Source organism: Muntiacus reevesi, chromosome 1, assembly GCF_963930625.1.
Source record: "Muntiacus reevesi chromosome 1, mMunRee1.1, whole genome shotgun sequence".
NCBI classification, from domain to species: domain Eukaryota; kingdom Metazoa; phylum Chordata; class Mammalia; order Artiodactyla; family Cervidae; genus Muntiacus; species Muntiacus reevesi.
In genome coordinates this window covers 196,041,196-196,061,601 of record NC_089249.1, presented here as the reverse complement: position 1 = coordinate 196,061,601, position 20,406 = coordinate 196,041,196, and the positions used below count along the sequence as shown (strand labels likewise).

Here is a 20,406-nt window from a genome sequence, read left to right as displayed (position 1 = left end):
GCCCGTCAGACTCCTCCCCTCGGTCTCCGCCCCCTAAGACCCATCCCCGCCCATCAGATCCCGCCCCGCTCTGGCCCCGTCCTCACTCCTCAAACCCTGTGCCTCGAACCCCGCCCGTCAGGCCCCGCCCCTCAGACACCCCCCATCTCCCCCCTCCCCGCACACACCTCCAGAGACTCCCCGCTGCAGCCTCCCAATCTCCCAACAGAAGGAATCTACCCAGACACCAGCCAGTACTAAAGAACACTGGTCCCCTTCTCGAGCCCTCCGCCTACTGACCAGAAACACGATCCCCCTCTCCCACTGACCCCCAGGAACTGGCCTAGCCCGGCCACTATCACAGCCTTTCAGCAGGGCTGGTAAACCCACTGTCCACTCCCCCATCAAGGCCACAGCACTCCCAACTAACAGGACAGCGACCCCTACTCCTTATAGACTCCTTGGGTGGCTCAGTGGTAAAGAATCTGCCTGCCATTGCGGGAGATGCGGGTTTCATCCCCGGGTCGGGAAGATACCCTGGAGAAGGGGATGGCAACCCACTCTAGTATTGCCTGCAGATTCCCACGGACAGAGGAACCTGGTGGGCTACAGTCCAAAATGACTGAGCACCGCCCCCACCTTACAGGACACAAACTCCCTCCCATCAACTCCAAATTAGGCAGCAGAGCCCCCTAAGCCCCAATCTGAGCTATAAGCCCCAGTGTCCCCCTGACCCAGAACATGGCCCCGCTTCTTCTGATCCCAACTTGGAGACCCCTGCATCATGCTGCAACCTACCGCCTCAGACAGACCCCCTACAGACAGAACCCTACCCAAAGTTTCAGAAACCCACTGTCCTCCCACCCTGGTCAAGGTCCCCCTCCCCAGTTTACAAGACTGCACACTCTCTCTTTGACCTTATCATGGGCAGTAAACAGCCCCAGTGGTTCCCTGCCTGTGCTGCAGCCCACCATTCCTAAAGTGGGCTGGGGCTCTGTGCTCCTCATCCTGAGAGTAGCCTGACCAGAACTATAGGGAGCCTGCACCTTGGATGGCAGACCCAGTCTACAAGTCAGGCTGAATCCCGCCCACACACCCACCCACCAAATTCCAGCCAGTGCTATAACCCTTCTGACACATCCCCCAGGCCTCCAGTCGACCAGAACACAGAGGCTTAATGTGACCTTTTGATTCCAAATTAATTAGCAGACACCCAGGGACTGCTCTGCCCTACCCAGATTACAGCCCCTTACTCCCCAAGCTGGGATATGTCATCTCCTCCTTCCTCTGATCCAGTCTGCAGCTCCCTCCTCCAATCTGGACTGTAACCTTCCATCTTCTCTCCCCTCTGACCCAGACTGCAGTCCTAACCCTCCAATCTAACCTTGAACATTAAACCTCCAGCCTCACCCACCCCAAACCAGGTCCATGCTGCTCCTGACTGCCTAATATGAACCATAGGTACTACCCAGTCTTCTCACCCCAGGGTGGGCCCCCATGGGATCCCCGATCCCTCACTTCAGATTCTCATTCCCCCGCATGCCACTTTCCTCCAGGTCTCCTATGACGTCAGCGGCTTCTGCGAGAGGAACCGTGATGTCCTCTTCTCTGACCTCATAGAGTTGATGCAGACCAGTGAGCAGTGAGTGGTCTCCAGGCGTAGAGGTCTCTGGGCAACTCCCTGTGGGGATGGAGGAGGCCCAGGAACCACCTAACCTTCCCCAGAGCTCCCATCACTCCATAGAGTTTGTGGGGGCAGCTGTTTCTAGTGAATTTTGCTGTTCAGTGGCTCAGTCATTTCTGATTCTTCATGACTCCAGGGACTGCACACCAGGATCCCCTGTCAGTCACTGTCTTCCAGGGTTTGTTCAAATTCACGTCCGTTGAGTCGATGCCATCCAACCGTCTCATCCTCTGCCACCCCCTTCTCCTGCCCTCAATCTTTCCCAGCATCAGGGTATCTTCCAATGAGTCGGCTCTTTGCATCAAGTGGCCGAAGTATCAGAGCTTCAGCTTCAGCTTCAGTCCTAATGAATGCTTAGGGTTGATTTTCTTTAGGATTGACTGGTTTATCTCCTTGCAGTCCAAGGAACTCTCAGGAGCCTTCCCCAGCACCACAATTTGAAAGCAAATGGAACATAGAACAGAGTGAATGTTCTAAGACAGTGGTTCCTAAAGTGCTGATAGTGTGGTTTCTAGAATTGTAACATGAACATCTTCTGATACAAGAAGAATCTCAGGCTCCACCATACACTGAATGACTCAGAGTCTGCATTTTAACAAGATCCCAGGAGCCATGTGTACATTCCAGTTTGGGAACCACTGATTTAGAGCAACTCTGTCCCATATTATTCCACATCCAATAAAACTGAATCTACACATATACTTATTTTTAAATGGCCCGATTCAGGTCTAAATTGTATACCATTAAATGCATCCATTTTTAGAAATGATTTTTAATAAATGTACAGAATTGTACAACCATCACCACAATTCAATTTGAAACATGTGCATTACCCACAAAGATCCCTCATGCAAAACTGCAGTCAAATCCCCATTCCTATCACTTGTGTGGGCTTCCCTGGTGGCTCAGCAGTAAAGGAACCCGCCTGCAATGCAGGAGACACAGGGGGTTGATCCCTGGGTTGGGGGGAGAAGATCCCCTGAAGGTAGAAATGGCAACCCACTCCCGTATTCTTACCTGGAGAATCCCATGGAGAAAGGAGCCTGGTCCATAGGGTCGCAAAGAGTTGGACATGACTGAGCACACATGTGTGCAAACACATCAGTTCAGTTCAGTCACTCAGTCATGTCCGACTCTTTGCGACCCCATGAATCGCAGCACACCGGGCCTTCCTGTCCATCACCAGCTCCTGAAGTTGACTCAAACTCATGCCCATCAAGTTGGTGATGCCATCCAGCCATCTCATCCTCTGTCGTCCCCCTCTCCTCCTGCCCCCAATCCCTCCCAGCATCAGGGTCTTTTCCAATGAGTCAACTCTTCGAATGAGGTGGCCAAAGTACTGGAGTTTCAGCTTCAGCATCAGTCCTTCCAATGAACACCCAGGACTGATCTCCTTCAGGATGAACTGGTTGGATCTCCTTGCAGTCCAAGGTACTCTCAAGAGTCTTCTCCAATACCACAGTTCAAAAGCATCAATTCTTCATCTCTCAGCTTTCTTTATAGTCCAACTCTCACATCCATACATGACCACTGGAAAAACCATAGTCTTGACCAGACGGGACTTTGTTGGCAAAGTAATGTCTCTGCTTTTTAATATGCTGCCTAGGTTGGTCATAACTTTCCTTCCAAGGAGTAAGCATCTTTTAATTTCATGGCTGCAGTCACCATCTGCAGTGATTTTGGAGCCCAAAATAATGAAGTCTGACACTGTTTCCACTGTCTCCCCATCTATTTCCCATGAGGTGATGGGACCAGATGCCATGATCTGAGTTTTCTGAATATTAAGCTTTAAGCCAACTTTTTCACTCTCCTCTTTCATTTTCATTAAGAGGCTTTTTAGTTCCTCTTCACTCTCAGCCATAAGGGTGGTGTCATCTGCGTATCTGAGGTTACTGATATTTCTTCCGGCAATCTTGATTCCAGCTTGTGTTTCTTCCAGCCCGGGGTTTCTCATGATGTACTCTACATATAAATTAAATAAGCAGGGTGACAATATACAGCCTTGACGTACTCCTTTTCCTATTTGGAGCCAGTCTGTTGTTCCATGCCCAGTTCTAACTGTTGCTTCCTGACCTGCATACAGGTTTCTCAAGAGGCAGGTCAGGTGGTCTGGTATATAGTCTGCATCTACTAAGCAGTCCACTCATTCTAGATTATAGCCCTCAGGGAAGATCTCATTAAAGAGGAATGTAACAATGAACATAACAATGTTGCCAAACCAAACTCAGGCCTGCCCACCTGACTCACTGCAAAGTCGACCTCCCAACACTACCAGGTGGTGAAGGAAAGTACAGCATTAATTGCAGGTCCAAGCAAGGAGAACAGGTAGCTCTACTCAAAAGACCCCAAACTCCCCGAGGGCTTTCAGGGAAGGATCTTTACAGATTGTGTGAGAGAAAGGGTCACATGGTGTGATCCTTTCACAATTTTCTGATCAGTTGATGGTGAGGTAACAGGGTGATGTTTCAGGAATCTTAATCATCAACTTTCTGGTTCCAGCTGGTCTGGGGTCTACATGCTGGTGGTCAGAATTTATTTAACTTCTTCTACCTGGCAGGGGTTTTAGTATTTGCAAAACAGCTTAAGGATTTGGTTCAGGATATTATCTATAGCTCTTTGTTGTTAGTCGCCAAGTCATGTCCAACTCTTTGCGACCCCATGGAACTGTAACCCCCGAGCCTCCTCTGTTCATGGGATTTCCCAGGCAAGAATATTGGAGTGGGTTGCCATTTTTTTCTCTCCAGGGAATCTTCCCAATCCAGAGATTGAACCCTTGAACCTCATCGCCTGCACTGGCAGGAGGATTATTTACCGATGAGCCACCAAGGAAGCCCTCTACACCCACTGAGGAAGAATTGAAAGTCTTTAACTTTCTTTTACAGCTAAACTATCATTACTTTGTCCTGCTTGACTGCTTTCCTTTGTTTCTGTATTTTCTCACTTTTCTGATTAAATTTGCCGTTTGGAATTCAGAGAAGGCCTAGGAGGCTAAAGCTTTCCAACAGAAAATGGTGGCGGGGGGGGGGGGGGGGGGGGGTGGTGGACATGGGAAGGAGGAGGAATTGTCTGTCTTTGGGAAGTTCCCCTCAAGGGTCCTGCTCAGTTTCACCAAAGTGAATTTAACCAATGCCCTGTTGATAGACACAGAGGTTATGCCCATCTGTGGCTACCACCCATGGGGCCGCAGCAGCAAGGTCTTTGTCTGTATTTCCCTGCATGCGTGTGCAAGCCTCTGCCTATAAGACAGTTCCTCCAAGGGGGCCTACCTGTGATGCCAGAGATGCCACATCACTTAGTCGAACTGTTTTATTTCACTTGCTACCCAAGTCATGCACAGTCACAGAGGAAAAAGTAACAGTACAAATAAATCAAGGTACCAAAAGGATGAAACCCACCCTCTGGTTCGCATCATCACACCTGCCGACATTCAGGGAGAACCACACATGTACAGCATGATCTCTGGGTTCCAGACACCTCAACAGCCCCACCTCCAGGAAGGCACCCGAGGTTTACCTGCACCTCCAAACTCCTTCTCTTCCCCCACCCAGGGCCTTCCTCCGGATGCTCTTTCCTGAGAAGCTGGATTTGGAAAAGAAGGGCCGCCCCAGCACCGCCGGTTCCAAGATCAAGGTGGGCATGGGGAGGGATGCGTCCAGTTCTCTCATTCCTATGTCCATCTCTCCCCATCGCAGAGCCTTTGCCCCTCCCTCTGGCATCTTCTATGCAACAAGGGCTTCTTCCAGCGCTGGGGTAGGGGAGCTTGGACCAGCTTCCTTAATGTCCTCCTAACCCCCTAAATCAAGACATGAGCCATCATCCTAATGATTTATTTTTTTTTTTTCTTTTGGTCTTTTGGTCATTTTGTCACTTTCTTCTTCATTATGGTAAAATGTACATAAAGTGAAAGTGTTAGTCACTCAGTTGTGTTCAATCCTTTGGGATCCCATGAACTGTCATCAGCCAAGCTCCCCTGTCCATGGGATTCTTCTCCAGGCAAGAATACTGGAGTGGGTCACCATTCCCTTCTCCAGGCTATCTTCCTGACCCAGGGATTGAACCCACACCTCCTACATTGTCAGGAGGATTCTTTACCATCTGAGCCTTAACCATTTTTAAGTGTACATCTCAGCGGCATGAAGGACATTCACATTGTTGTGCAACCATCCCCACCATCGATCTCCAGAACTGTCTCACCTTCCCAAACTGAAACTTTGTCCCCATTAATCACTAACTCCCCATCCTCTCGCCCAGCCCCTGGCACCTGCCATCCTGCTTTCTGTCACTATGGGTGTAACTCTTCTGGGGACTTCCTATAAGTGGAATTGGACACTTATGTGGCTGGTTTATTTCACTGAGCATAATATCTTCAAAGTTCATGCATATGTCAGAATTTCCTCCCTTTTTAAGGCTGAATAATATGCCATGGATATAATGGATATTTTCTTATCCATTCCTCCACTGATGGACACTTGGGCTGTTTTTACCTTTTGGCTATTGTGAAGAGTGCTTTTATGAACATGGATGTACCATCATAATAATAGTTTAATAACAGTATATAACAGCACTTCTCAGTGCTGGCAGCAAACACGAGACACTTTACAGACACGAGATTAGTCCCACCTGGCAGATGGGAGGCCAAGGCTCAGAGAAGTGCAGTCACTGGCTCAGATCACACAGCAGAACTGTGATCCATGCCAGGGTCTCTCCTCCCACTCCTCTAGTCTTCCCCTTTGGAACGATTTCCTTTCTAGTCTCCCCTGCAGGACTAAAATGCACCACTCTGGCCTCTCAGGCACACACGTGTGATTTTCTGCTTTTAAAACACCTGTGCCCCAAAGGACAGGCAGTGTGTGCTCCCACGTGCTCAGCTATTCCATCAACAAACCTTCGCTGAGCACTTACTCTGTGCCTGGTTAAGCGGTGAGTGCGGCAGACATGGGAGCTCCTGGTTTGGAGTTCACGGGTCAGGTACACACACAGGATATCAACCCCATATGGTACATGCTAACAGAGTCACATAGGGACCAGGGATACCTGAGTCCATCAGGTGCCGCCCCCCATGTTCCCGTGCAGTGTGTCTCAGTCTCTTAGGGCTGTATTCAGAATGGGAAGAGAGAGGGGCCAGAGGGTCCCATCTGTGCCCTCCATCCCCATCTTCTCTCCCCCCTTAGAAACAAGCCAATGACCTGGTGTCCACGCTGAAGAGATGCACACCCCACTACATCCGATGCATCAAGCCCAACGAGACCAAGAGGCCCCGTGACTGGGAAGAGAACAGGTGACCACCCACCCCGCCCCACCTAAGCCAGTCCACACTGCCTGTCCCCGAGACTGACCCTCTCTCGCTAACCTCCCCCCCACCCCCCAGGGTCATGGAATTCATCACAGGTCTCACCCAGGCTAACCCCTAGGACCAGCGCAAAACCTCTCAGGGCCCCGGGGTTACACCTAGCACTGACCGAGGTCCCCAGGGAGGATCCCAGACTGTCTGTGGAACTAATAATACAGTCCCCCTCATTCCCCAGACCCCAGGACCCACCCCTAGAATTGACTCTAGAACTGACCACGCAGCAAACACCGACCCCTCCCCCTAGAACCCAGGCCCCCAGTGCACAGAACTAACTCCCAAGTGGACCCCTGGACCAGCACTGAACCCCCTCCCTAGACCTCAGAACTCACCCCCTAAACTGCTCCCAGCATGAATCCAGACAGCCCCGGAGCGGTGAGGCCGCCACCAGGGGACTCAGGCTGCCCTCTCCCCAGGGTCAAGCACCAGGTGGAGTACCTGGGTCTGAAGGAGAACATCAGGGTGCGACGCGCGGGCTTTGCCTACCGCCGCCAGTTCGCCAAGTTCCTGCAGAGGTGAGGCGTCCCTGCCGCCCTCACCCACCGCCCGCCCTGCCCACCCGCCCACTCCAGTCGCCCCGCCCACCACCCGCCCACTCCAGTCGCCCCGCCCACTCCAGGCGCCCCGCCCACCACCCGCCCACTCCAGGCGCCCCGCCCACCACCCGCCCACTTCAGGCGCCCCACCCTCCCCGCAGCCCCACCAGCCGCTCAGACCCTCCCCCGCCCCGGCCTCAGGTACGCCATTCTGACCCCCGAGACATGGCCGTATTGGCGCGGGGACGAGCGTCAGGGGGTCCAGCACTTGCTACGGGCAGTCAACATGGAGCCGGACCAGTACCAGATGGGGAGCACCAAGGTTTTCGTCAAGAACCCCGAGTCCGTAAGTGTGTGGGAGAGACACAGACACCAGCATCACTTGCATGGTCCCGTTCTTCAGGCACCTGGGTGACCGTGGGCACGTTTCCTCCCCGCCACCCTCAAGCCTCGGTTTCTCCATTTGGAAACTAGGGAGAATCCTAGTCACCCTGCAGAATCAACGTGAGAATTAGAAAACATGGGAAGTCCGAGGCACGGTGCCTGGCCTCTAGTAGGTGCTCAAGAAAACTATATTAGTGGGACTTCACTGGTGGTTTATTGGTTAAGATGCTGAGCTTCCAATGCAGGGGTTGCAGGTTTGATCCCTAGTGGAGTAACTAGGATCCTTCATGCCATTGGGCATGGCAAAAAAAAAATTAGCTAGAGGGTCCTTGGTGGCCAGGAGGCAGGTAGAGAAACACATAGCCACCTGCAGTGACAGCCTCTTGGAAGGGACCTTCCTTTATTTATTCTTTCCTCCATCTCCTTCTAATATCATCCTCATTCCTTCCTTTGCCTTCCTTCCTTTTGTCCTGTTTTCTCTCTCTTTTCTTATTTCATTCCTTCTTTCATGAGTACCTGGACCAGAGATTCAGGTCAAAGTGGCAATTTTCTTAGTTTATTTTTATGTATTCTTTGGCTACACCGCACAGCTTGCAGAATCTTAGTGCCCTGATCAGGGATCGAGCCCATGCACCCTACAATTCTTAACCACTGGCCTGCCAGGGAAGTCCTAAAGTGGCAATTTTCTTGTTACCAGACAAACCTCATTTCACATCCTCCAATGTAGAAATAATCCTTCTAGCACACTGTCATCAGCTCCGAGCCTTTTATCAAAAGGCTGGAAGCACCCCAAACTTCATGCTGCCTCTACTTTCAGGAGCAAAAGCAACAATGACAATAAGTTCCAGGGATCTAAGGTACAGGGCGGTGTGGTCATTAAGGCTGGCAGTACTGTATTATATACTGGGGGCTTCCCTGGTGGCTCAGACGGTAAAGAATCCGCCTGCAATGTGAGACCTGGGTTCGATCCCTGGGTTGGGAAGATCCCTTGGAAGAGGTCATGGCAACCCACTCCAGTATTCTTGCCTGGAGAATCCCCAGGGACAGAGGAGCCTGGCGGGCTGCAGTCCACGGCATCACAAAGAGTTGGACATGACCGAGTGACTAAGCACAGCACATTATGTACTGGGAATTTGCCTAGGGAGTAGATCGTCAATGTTCTCGCCACAAGAAAGACATGGTAATTGTGTGGTAATTATGTGACAGGACAGAAGGGTTAGCTGACCTATAGTGGTCATCATTTTGCAACATAATACGTGTATCAGATCAACATGTATGTGTACACTTTAAACTTAACACAGTGCTGTATGTCAGTTATAGCTCAATAAAGCTGGGAGGGGGCGAGTTTTTAAAAAAGCAACAGTGACAAGAATAACAAAAAGAAAGCAAAGTGAAGAAGCCCCTAAGGGCCTGTCTGACCACCTGCTTTGGTGTGAGGACTGGAAAGTACAGAGAGATGACCATCTCAGTGAACTGTGCTGGTTCACCAGACTTCCAAGGGTATCTTAGGTTCCAGAGAAGCTGGAGCATGGGGGCAAGGTGTGCTGGGGGATGTGGGCCAGGCCCAGCTAGGTGCCCATCACGTGCATAATCATGTCACCCGCTCCATAGCCTCTCAAGGACTTTATGAAGACAATGAGGAGATTGTCTGCATGATTCCCTTGATGTTACTGTAACTCACAAGTAACTGTTCTCTCATCAAAGCAAAAACATAACAGAGTGGGGTGGAGGCTCTAGAGATTCCATAGCTACAAAAACAGTCTCTTTCTTGGGAGGTCCAGATTCTTCATCCCCCAGATACGTTGGCATCTACCTCCTAGAGCTTTTTGCTATGGATGTACTTTGCTCCAAAGAATAAAAATAGTGTAGAATCACATTCAAAATAGATATTGTTAGTGATAGAAACTTGGGCTGCTCTGGTGCCTCTGATGTTAAAGAATCTGCCTGCAAAGCAGTGAGACCTGACTTTGATTTCTGGTTTGAAGGGAATGGCTACCCACTCCAGTAAACAGTACAAACCAAAACTGTCTGAGGCTAAAACCACACCTGGAAGAATTTAAGTGGTAACACATAAGAAAGAGAAGAGAGAGGGAGGGGTAGAAAAAAAGAGGAAAATGGGAGGGTGAGAGAGAGGAAGAGAATCCATCTTGCTGGTTACTGGCAAATTGGAACATATGACTCTGAAAGGAAAAGACAAAAATTGACACACACACACACACAGACAAAAGAATGCTCAGTTCAGTGCAGCTGCGTCCAACTCTTTGTGACCCCATGAACTGCAGCAATCCAGGCCTCCCTGTCCATCACCAACTCCCAGAGTTTGCTCAAACTCATATCCATAGAGTCAGTGATGCCATCCAACCATCTCATCCTCTGTCGTCCTCTTCTCCTCCTGCCTTCACTCTTTCCCAGCATCAGGGTGTTTTCCAATGAGTCAGCTTTTCCCATCAGGTGACCAGAATATTGGAGCTTCAGTTTCAGCATCAGTTCTTCCAATGAATATTCAGAGTTGATTTCCTTTAGTATTGACTGGTTTGATCTCCTTGCTGTCCAAGGGACTCTCAAGAGTCTGCTCCAACACCACAGTTCAAAAGCATCAATTCTTCAGCATTCAGCCTTCTTTATGGTCCAACTCTCACATCCGTACGTGACTACTGGAAGAACCATAGCCTTGACTATATGGACCTTTGCAGCAAAGTAATGTCTCCGATATTTAATATGCTGTCTAGGTTTGTCATAGCTTTTCTTCCAAGGAGCAAGTGTCTTTTAATTTAATGGCTGCAGTATGAAAAGAATGCTAGCACTGGCTAAGACAATAAAACGTAAAATCAAATTTTGACCAAAATTGCGCTCTGCACATTTTGAGGGGGTGAAGGTGAACTAGCTGGAAATAATGAAGCTCATAAAAGTAAAAGCTTGGTGGGAAAGTTTTTAGAATTTAGTTTATTTAATTTTTGGCCCCACCCTGCAGCATGTCGAATCCTAGTTCCCCAACCAGGGATCAAACCCACACCCTCTGCATTGACAAGTAGAGTCTTAACCACTAGACCACTGGGGAGGTCCCTGGTGGGAAAGTCTCATAAGGAAGAAAAACAGAGACTAAAAATTTGCACAGGAAAAAAAAAAAAAAACTAATTTTAATGAAAACAATTTTAGTAAAATGGAAACAGTTTAACTGTGGTTTCTCAAAAACTGATCAAAGAATTAAGCTAATTAATGGAGTTGGAGCTTTTCTCAACTACAGACGCACTTATTTAGAGTTGGGTCTTGTTTCTTGTAATCATGAATTCAAAATGCCTCAAATGTTTTATACACCTATTGGCAACCCATCACCCCAAGTTTCCCAGGGCTGCTGTAAGACAGTACCACAAACTGGCTGGCTTAACCTAGTAAAAATTTATTTTCTTACATTTCTGGAGGTTCATGCTTATGCTTAATCATGTCCAACTCTTTGCGACCCCATGGACTGCAGCCCACCAGGCTCCTCTGTCCATGGGATTCTCCAGGCAAGAATACCAGAGTGGGTTGCCATTTCCTTCTCCAGAGGATCTTCCCAACCCAGGGATCAAAGCCGAGTCTCCTGCATTGCAGGCAGATTCTTTACCTTTGAGCCACCTGGGAAGCCCATTTCTAGAAGCGAGAAATTCAAAATAAAAAAAAAAAAAAGAAAGAAAGAAAGAAAGAAAAGAAATTCAAAATCAAGGGCTATGAGCCCTCTGAAAGTGCCAAGGAAGATTCTTTCTTTACTTCTTCCTGAATTCTGGTGGTTATCAGCAATCCTTGCCATTTCTTGGTATACAGATGTATCATACCTATATTGTTGGTGTATAATCTCTGCCTCTGGCATCACATGGCCTTCCTCTCTGTGTATCTGGGTCCAAATTTCCCTCTTTTTTATATTTTGACACATGGAGCATGTGGGATCATAGTTCCCTGGCCAGGGATCAAACCCATACTCCTTGCATTGGAAGTGTGGATTCTTAACCACTGGACCACCAGGGAAGTCCCTCCTTCTTCTTATAAGAACACCAGTTACATTGGATTTTAGATTCACCCTACTCCAGTCTAACCTCATGCTAACTTGATTACCTCTGCAAAGACCCTCTTTCCAGATAAAGTCACATTCACAAGTGTCCACCCAGTGCACCTAAGTTTGGGGAGAACGCTATTCAGTGCACTACACCAGGTCAAGCTCAGATCTGGGGTGTGTGTGTCATTCACCTTGAGCACATCCACCCCTGCCCTTAGCAGCACGAAAAGAGATGCTTTTAATACTGTGGGGAAAGGAAGATTTATTTCCCAAGCTGAAACCAAATCCTCTTCCCTGGGGAGAAATAACAAGGTTGGAAGACACTTGTCCTGGTTGACTGGTCTGCCCCTAGTTCTGCATGGCTGGTCTCCCTTTACTCAGACCTGCCATCCCCTCAGCAAACCACAGAATGCGTGTACATGCCCTCCAGGCACCGTGTATGGGCATCACTTCACAAGATTTGTATGCCAGCTCCTGGATCCACAGAGTACTGGTCTGAGAAACAAAAGAATATGTAAATACCACTCATTGGAAAAGACCCTGATGCTGGAAACGATTGAGGGCAGGAGGAAGAGGGGATGACAGAGGATGAGATGCTTAGATAGGCAGGAATTTGAGTGCTCTCTGGGAGACATGGAGGACAGAGGTGCCTGGTGTGCTGCAGTGCATGGGGTCATAAAGCGTCAGACAGGACTTAACGACTGAACAACAACAAAATATACCTCAATGCCTGCAACCTGTCGGCCTGAGATGTTGTTTTTTCTCTCTGGTGAGAAAGAAGACCCACTCTTTATGATCAGTTATAAACACTGTTGACTTAATAGTCACAACCTAAATGTTGAGAGTTATGTTTTATTCGGTGGGAATTTTTAGGACTTAAACCCGGGAGAAAGAATCTCAAGTGACCCTTAGAGAACTGCTCCAAGGACTTAGGGGGAAGAGTCAGGTTTACATAGAAGTGTGCAACAAAGGGCAGGTAGTCTGAACATCGAAAGGATTTTGTGAATTAAAGAAAACCAGACACCCCAAGTGAAGGAATTTAGCGCTTTTCTATATATGGGAAGATGCCAGAGTCTGGGCTCACTGAAATCACTCCTTTCATATGCATCTCAGCTATCTGGGGCCAATATCCAGTGTTTTCATACCCAGAGTCCCTCAGTGCTCACTGTAGGGAATGGCTACAGTCTGCTGACTCTCAGGTCACACAAGTATTCTCCTTCCTGAGTGCCCTTAGGGCTCAGATATTCACATTTGGACAGCCAGAATCACTGATGACTGTAATCCTTGTTTACTGACAAGGCAGGAAATACTCCAGTTCTCAACACTCACAGATCTACAAGCCCTCCAAGATATTATGTATTTTTAAAGTGAGCTTGAACCAAGTACCTGCAGAATTCTTTTAGTCCTGCCAGGGAAGTCTGGGGTTTCTAGGAGACATTAGCCATCATTGTCATCAAAATGGCACTCAGGCTTTCAGCAGTGATGTGATGTTTGTGTATTTGAGAAAACCCTCTGGCTGAAGTGCTAATTGTTTTTTTCTAAATAAAGCCTAACTTTATTTTCAATTATTCTCCCATCGTCACTGATTGACCATGCTGTCCTTTTTGTCACTAAATTTCCATTTGAACTACAGTGTTTCCCAACCATCTGTCTGGTCCAAGTTTGTTCTATTCTTTGACCAACACAATTGTTTTTATTACTGTTATTGTTGTTCAATGTCTGACTCTTTGTGACCCCATGGACTACAGCATGCCAGGCTCCCCTATCCTCTACTATCTCCCAGAGTTTGTTCAAATTTATGTGCATTGAGGCAGTGATGCTATCTAACCATCTCATCCTTTGCCTCCCCCTTCTGCCTTTGTCTTCGATCTTTCCCAGCATCAGGGTCTTTTCCAATGACACTTTGCAGCTGGTGGCCAGAGTAATGGAGGTTCAGCTTCAGCATCAGTCCTTCCAATGAATATTCAGGGTTCATTTCCTTTAGGATTGACTGGCTTGATCTCCTTGCTGTCCAAGGGACCCTCAATCTTCTCCAGCACAATTTGAAGGCATCAATTCTTCAGCGCTCAGCCTTCTTTATGGTCCAACTCTCACATCCATACATGACTATGGGAAAAACCATAGCTGTGACTATACGGGCCTTTGTCGCAAAGTGATGTCTCTGCTTTTTAATATGCTGTCAAGATTTGTCATAGCTTTTCTTCAAGGAGCAAGCTTCTTTTAATTTTATTACTGTAGATTTGTAATAGTTTATCCCATAGGTTCCTTCTCTGATATAGTCACTGGTTATTATTCCAGGTGACTTGCTCTAATAATTTATTCTTGATATCCCCTCTGGGTGGAGACTCTTAAAATTCAAATTTTCTCTGCTTTTCTATCAAAGCTTCCTTTAAGGGGCTGCCATGGATGGGTGTGCAGGTTGTATACTGTACAACCACATGGTCACTAGTCCCATCAATAGGCCTGTCTGTCCAATTTTCCTATCTAAAGTACTTTTATTGGTTTTCCAAGATGCACATTGGTTCACATTTCTAACCTCTCTGAAACAGATATGAACCTCCCACGGATGGTAGGCCATAGCTCAAAAAGGGTGAAAAGTCATCATGTTATAACATTTCTGGCAAGACCACATAGGTGGTAAGTAGCAGAGCAGGGATTTAAACCCAGCAAGACAAATCTACAGTTGTAATTTAATGCAGAAGTTATGCTCCATATTGGGAGGGATTCCTGGGTCTGGTCATTTGGAAGAAGACAAAATTTTGTGTCCATAACGTAAAAGCATGTGTGCAGGTGCCTGTCAGCAAAAGTACACGGGTGGGGTGGAAACTCAGAGGAAACCGGAAACTGTGCTCCCCGGGGAGATGCCGGGACCCACCAGCCCTCCTTCTTGTCCAGCTCTTCCTCCTAGAGGAGATGCGAGAGCGCAAGTTCGATGGCTTTGCCCGCACCATCCAGAAGGCCTGGCGACGCCATGTGGCAGTCCGGAAGTACGAGGAGATGCGGGAGGAAGGTGAGAGGCTGCAGGTGGGAAGCTGGGGCTGAGGACGGATTGGCTTGGGGGAGCCAAACCATGACCTCTGCCCCCCGGACCCTGTGCCCCCACAGCTTCCAACATCCTGCTGAACAAGAAGGAGCGGAGACGCAACAGCATCAATAGGAACTTCGTTGGGGACTACCTGGGGCTGGAGGAGCGGCCGGAGCTGCGTCAGTTCCTAGGCAAGAGAGAGCGCGTGGACTTTGCTGACTCTGTCAACAAGTATGACCGACGCTTCAAGGTGAGGCACTAGCAGGCAGCCATATCCGGGACCCTGCCCATGCCCCACCAGAGGTACTCTTGCACCTTGCCCAAACACATCTGCCCATGGATATAGGCTCAACTAATGTAGGCATGACTGTCCACCATATATATACTTGTATATAGCCCAGACACACTTGTCCATCAGATATATCCTCACCAGGTCAGACACATCTGTCCAGATCATCTGTCCAGGGCATCTGGGTTGATGCCCTGAGGGCAGGCTGCCCATGCCCAGGGTTCCTGGCACCAGCCTCTCTGGTCTTGTATCCTCATAGCCCATCAAGAGGGACTTGATCCTGACACCCAAGTGTGTGTATGTGATCGGGCGGGAGAAGGTGAAGAAGGGGCCTGAGAAGGGCCAGGTGCGTGAAGTCCTGAAAAAGAAGCTGGAGATCCAGGCGCTCCGGGGAGTTTCTCTCAGGTGAGGCCCCCCACTAGCACCCTTCATCATCAGCTGCCCTCCTGTCACCCCATCTGTCACCCTGAACATGTTAACCTTCTCTACCTGGCAACTTTCTCTTGGTCCTATCTGTCACCTTCACTTGCCCTCGCATTCATGGTCACTTGCCAACAGCACCCATCCCCTCTCCTGACTCTTCTCTATTACCACCTTTTCCAGCTCCTTGCCACCTCTCCCGTTTGCCCCCACCTGTGTCACACCTCACTTGCCCCTCCCTTGTTGCATCTCAAATATCAGCCCTTCTGCCAGCCTCACCTGTCACTCTCACATGCTTTTCCTCCCGCCCCTCCCCCAGCACGCGGCAGGATGACTTCTTCATCCTCCAAGAAGACGCGGCCGACAGTTTCCTGGAGAGCATCTTCAAGACTGAGTTCGTCAGCCTCCTGTGCAAGCGCTTCGAGGAGGCGGTGCGGAGGCCCCTGGCCCTCACCTTCAGCGACACGTACGACCCCCCACCTCCCGCACCATCCTCGGGCTGGGCTTGGCACAGAGCCCCCTCCCCCGCCTCACAGACTGACCGAAATGCGCCCTTGCCTTGCCCCCTCCCATCTCAGCCCCGGTCCGCAAGGAGGGGATGAGGAGGTGACCCCTGCTTGGCGGGTGGGGACAACCACAGCTTCCTCCTCTCCTCACAGACTACAGTTCCGGGTGAAGAAGGAGGGCTGGGGCGGAGGTGGCACCCGAAGCGTCACTTTCTCGCGTGGTTCCGGCGACGTGGCGGTGCTCAAGGCTAGCGGCAAGGCCCTGACAGTCAGCGTGGGTGACGGACTGCCCAAAAGCTCCAGTGAGTCTGCGCAGAACCAGGAGCTTGGAGCACAGGAGGCTGGCCTTGTAGTGGGTGGGATCAGAGACAGGGACCAATCAAGACTGTGGGGCGGAGCCAGTGAGGGAGGTCAAGAGTGGGTAATGGACAAGTCCACGAAGAGGGCAGGGCTAGAGCGGTGACCAATAAGTGAGCGAGAAATATGGAGGGGCGTGGCCATAGAGTAGACCTGATGAGAAGATCTTTGGAGAGGGCGGGCCCCAAAGTCAATAAGGGGTGGGTCCTGGAGAGGCGGGGCCAATTATTGGGTGGAACCAATCAGTGTTCCAGTAACTAAGAGGCTCTGTCCTGATGAGAGAGCCAGTGAGTTAGGGGGCGGGGCCCAGAGTAAACCGGACTTGGGGGTGGGGCCAAGAATCTAGTGTGGCCACCACTCAAATCCCTATATCTTTTCCCCTTTCCCTTTCAGAGCCCACACGGAAGGGGATGGCCCACGGAAAATCTAGAAGGCCGGGCCAGACCGCTACCCGCGCAGCTCCCGGGCCCCCCAGAGGTGAAGAGACACCTGACACTAAATGTCTTCCTTGCCTCTTGTGGGCTCCAAGGCCTAAGACCTCCTGTCAACGGGATCTTACGAAGAGTGGACCACTCTCTTCTTTTTTGTCCAGAACTCTCTATAGCTCCCCATCTCCCATAGAATAAAGGCTAAGCTTAGTTTGATATTCAAAAACCCTTCAGATTCTGACCCCAGCTAACCAGTGACCTCTTCTCTCCTCCCATCTTAAACTCCTGTCATACAAGTTACATCCTATTTTGCCAATTTACCAAATTTTGTCTTCCCTCTAGGCCTTTGCTTGAGCTGTTTGCTCTGCCTGTCTCCCAAACTCCTATTCCATATGAACTCCTATTCATCCTCTAAGACCCACCCACAAAAGCCCTCCTTCAGAAGTAGGTCGGGGAAAATCTTACCCCTAGCAGTCTCAATCTATGCCTTCATAACCCCAGGGTCTCTTTCTCCAGGCCAGTCCTTATCATACAGGGTTGAGAGTAGCTGCCTCTTCCCTCAGGGAACTTGGAGCTAAGTCCTCCTCAAATCCTGCTAGCATCACCCTGACAAATGCTCCCATCCTTACTCTTGCTGCAGGCCTGGACCGCAATGGGGTACCTCCCTCTGCCAGAAGGGGCCCCCTGCCCATGGAGATCACATCTGGAGGGGGCTCCCAGCGGCCACCACGGGGCCCTCCATCCTCAGCCTTGGGGGCCAGCAGACGCCCACGGGCACGGCCCCCCTCAGAGCACAACACAGAATTCCTCAATGTGCCTGACCAAGGCGTGGCTGGGTAGGTGGTGTGGGAGGGCAGCCCCAGGAATGGGATGGGGAGTGTCTGGGGCTGTGACGAGTGCCCTCATGTGCCCACAGCATGCAGAGGAAGCGCAGCGTGGGACAGCGACCTGTGCCTGGTGTAGGCCGACCCAAGCCCCAACCACGGGTGCATGGCCCCAGGTGCCGGGCACTGTACCAGTATGTCGGCCAAGATGTGGATGAGCTGAGCTTCAATGTGAACGAGGTCATCGAGATCCTTATGGAAGGTGTGTGTGCCAGGGCAGAAATAGAAGGACACCTCCAAGGTCTTGAGGTCACCTCCTAAGCAACCCTGGGAGCCTGGCCTCACTGCATCACAACCAATACCCCAGCCTCATTTTTCCCACCTGTCAAGCACTAGGGCCAATAGCAGACCTACCTTGTGAGTTGGAAATGGGCCTTGTCTGGATGGCCCAGGCCACCTCCCTACTTTGCCCCTGGGTTGCACCTAGAGGAGCTTCAACAGCACCCTCTGCAGGTGGGTGGGGGAACATCTTAGGAGTTATTCCTGGGTCCCCCATGGAGATCATGGGGAAGAGCAGGAGTGGATGGTCTAGAAAATGAAAGTGTGAGCCAGGGGCAAGGCCAACGCACGTGCAGCTCCACCCCTTCTTTCTGTCTTAGAGAAGACAGTCTCTGCCCTATGCTGGGCCCGTGGAGACAAGACAGACAAACACAGAGCCAGCATGAAGGCTTTCTCTAGGGCAAGCTGGGCATGGGATCATATCTTCTCCTCTCCCACAGATCCGTCAGGCTGGTGGAAAGGCCGGCTACATGGCCAGGAGGGCCTCTTCCCCGGAAACTATGTGGAGAAGATCTGAGTGGATCCCACCTGCCTGCCTGCCTGCCTGGATCCTGCAACATGGGTCTCATTTCCCTCGGCTGCATTGGCCAGAAGGTCCAGTTCTGTGACCTCCAGCCCGGCCTAACTCAGGCCCTGGGTCTAGGGGTCACCACTGGAGCCCCTGTCCCCTTGCCCTGGACCCTGGCCTCCCGCAAGTCATACCTGTTTCTTCCTGTGTCAAACAGGGCTAACAGGACCTACCTCACAGCTGCCTTGTGAGTAGGATAAGAGCTGTGTCCCAGGGGCAAAGAGCCAAGCACATTTGGGGGGATATTGACAAGCTTGACTTCCCTCCTGTCACAAACAAGGCAATAAATGTTTGCCGAGTGAAAATATGAATTAACTTACTGAGCACCAACAAGGACTGCCTTCTCATAACCCTGTGAGGTAGGATCAGCAAACAACCCCATTTTACAGATGGAAAAATGGAGGCTCAGGGAGGTTTAGTCACTCACCCAAGATTCCACAGAGCCAAGTCTTGAACTCGGATACACTCCTGTCCCTCACAAAGCTTGAGTTTGTCTCACTTGCTGGCTTCCAGAAGCTACATGCCAGCTCTCCCGCAGAAAATGTTTTGGTGAGCCCTGTCAGCTTTTGAATCTACACACCTCCCTAATACCAAACCCAGCTGGGACCCTGAGGAAGGAAGCAGGTCCCACATGTCCCCCCATAATCCACTCAGAGTCATCCCTGGACCCTGCCCCCACCCCATATCTCTTTCCTTAGTGCTCACTCACCTGGAGTATGGACCCGTTCTGATATCTGAGTGCTTTCCGCACTTATGTCATGGTGAAGGAGGGGTCAGCCTGGCTACCTGTCCACCCCTTCCAGCTGTCCCGAAACCAGTGCTGGAATCTGAGCCTTTCAAACCTCCCCACATGTGCAGGTGAATCCTTGGCTCTGAGCCTAAGCATTTTGACTTTCTAAATGAATACCCGCTCTGTGCTCAGCCCCACAAAGAACAGTCCCTCTGGGAGAGGGAACCAGATAAGTGAGGTCAGGACTGAGCCAGAGAAGGGACTGGGGCTAGAGCAGGGGACAGGGGTACAGAGAGTGTAGGCGTTGCTGGAGGAGCCAAGAAGGATGAAAGGGTCAGCAGATCTTGATGGCGAATACTACACAGAGTGATCTACGCTGTGATGGAAGGACTCCAGATAGAAGACACCTACCCGGTACCTGGAGGATGGGAGATAAGTATCGAAGAAAAACTGGTCAGAAGAGCCTTCTTCAGGATCCACACCTACCTGGAAGGCTGAGCATGGCTGGAGAAAAAAAAAAATCCCAGTTGTGCAACTGTGCCTCAACAGCCCTGTCATTAGTCAATCATTACACAAACATTTAACCTGTCTGTTGAATTGGGGCCTTCCCTGGTGGCTCAGACAGTAAAGAATCTGCTTGCAATGTGGGAGACCCAGGTTTGATCCCTGGGTCAGGAAGATCCCCTGTAGAAGGGAATGGCAACCCACTCCAGTATTCTTGCCTGGAGAATCCCATGGACAGAGGAGCCTGATGGGCTATAGTCCATGCGGTCGCAGAGTCAGACACAACTGACTTTCGCTTTCACACGTCACAATCTCTTGAATGTCCCTGGTTCCCTCCATCTATGATTTTTCTCCCTCCACTGCCCGGCTTCCACTGTGCATGTCTCTCAGCAACACTTAGATTGGGGGACAGACTGCAGGAGGACTGTGTGAGCCACAACATCATTAGCTGGGCAT

At 50.2% G+C, this 20,406-nt stretch overlaps 1 protein-coding gene across 1 annotated transcript in view; it reads left to right on the top strand.

Annotated features, from left to right (window-relative positions):
- MYO1F (myosin IF) overlaps positions 1–19,012 on the top strand; it is a 38,755-nt gene extending 19,743 nt beyond the window's left edge. The window contains exons 15-28 of the mRNA XM_065933251.1: positions 1,536–1,621; positions 5,212–5,293; positions 6,835–6,941; positions 7,427–7,525; positions 7,748–7,892; positions 14,856–14,970; positions 15,066–15,235; positions 15,534–15,679; positions 16,014–16,160; positions 16,354–16,502; positions 16,951–17,034; positions 17,626–17,821; positions 17,902–18,071; positions 18,589–19,012. Coding sequence (XP_065789323.1) covers positions 1,536–1,621; positions 5,212–5,293; positions 6,835–6,941; positions 7,427–7,525; positions 7,748–7,892; positions 14,856–14,970; positions 15,066–15,235; positions 15,534–15,679; positions 16,014–16,160; positions 16,354–16,502; positions 16,951–17,034; positions 17,626–17,821; positions 17,902–18,071; positions 18,589–18,665 — 1,773 coding nt within the window. The 3' untranslated portion in view covers positions 18,666–19,012. The remainder of the gene's footprint in view (positions 1–1,535; positions 1,622–5,211; positions 5,294–6,834; positions 6,942–7,426; positions 7,526–7,747; positions 7,893–14,855; positions 14,971–15,065; positions 15,236–15,533; positions 15,680–16,013; positions 16,161–16,353; positions 16,503–16,950; positions 17,035–17,625; positions 17,822–17,901; positions 18,072–18,588) is intronic.
- The last annotated feature ends 1,394 nt before the right edge of the window (positions 19,013–20,406 follow it).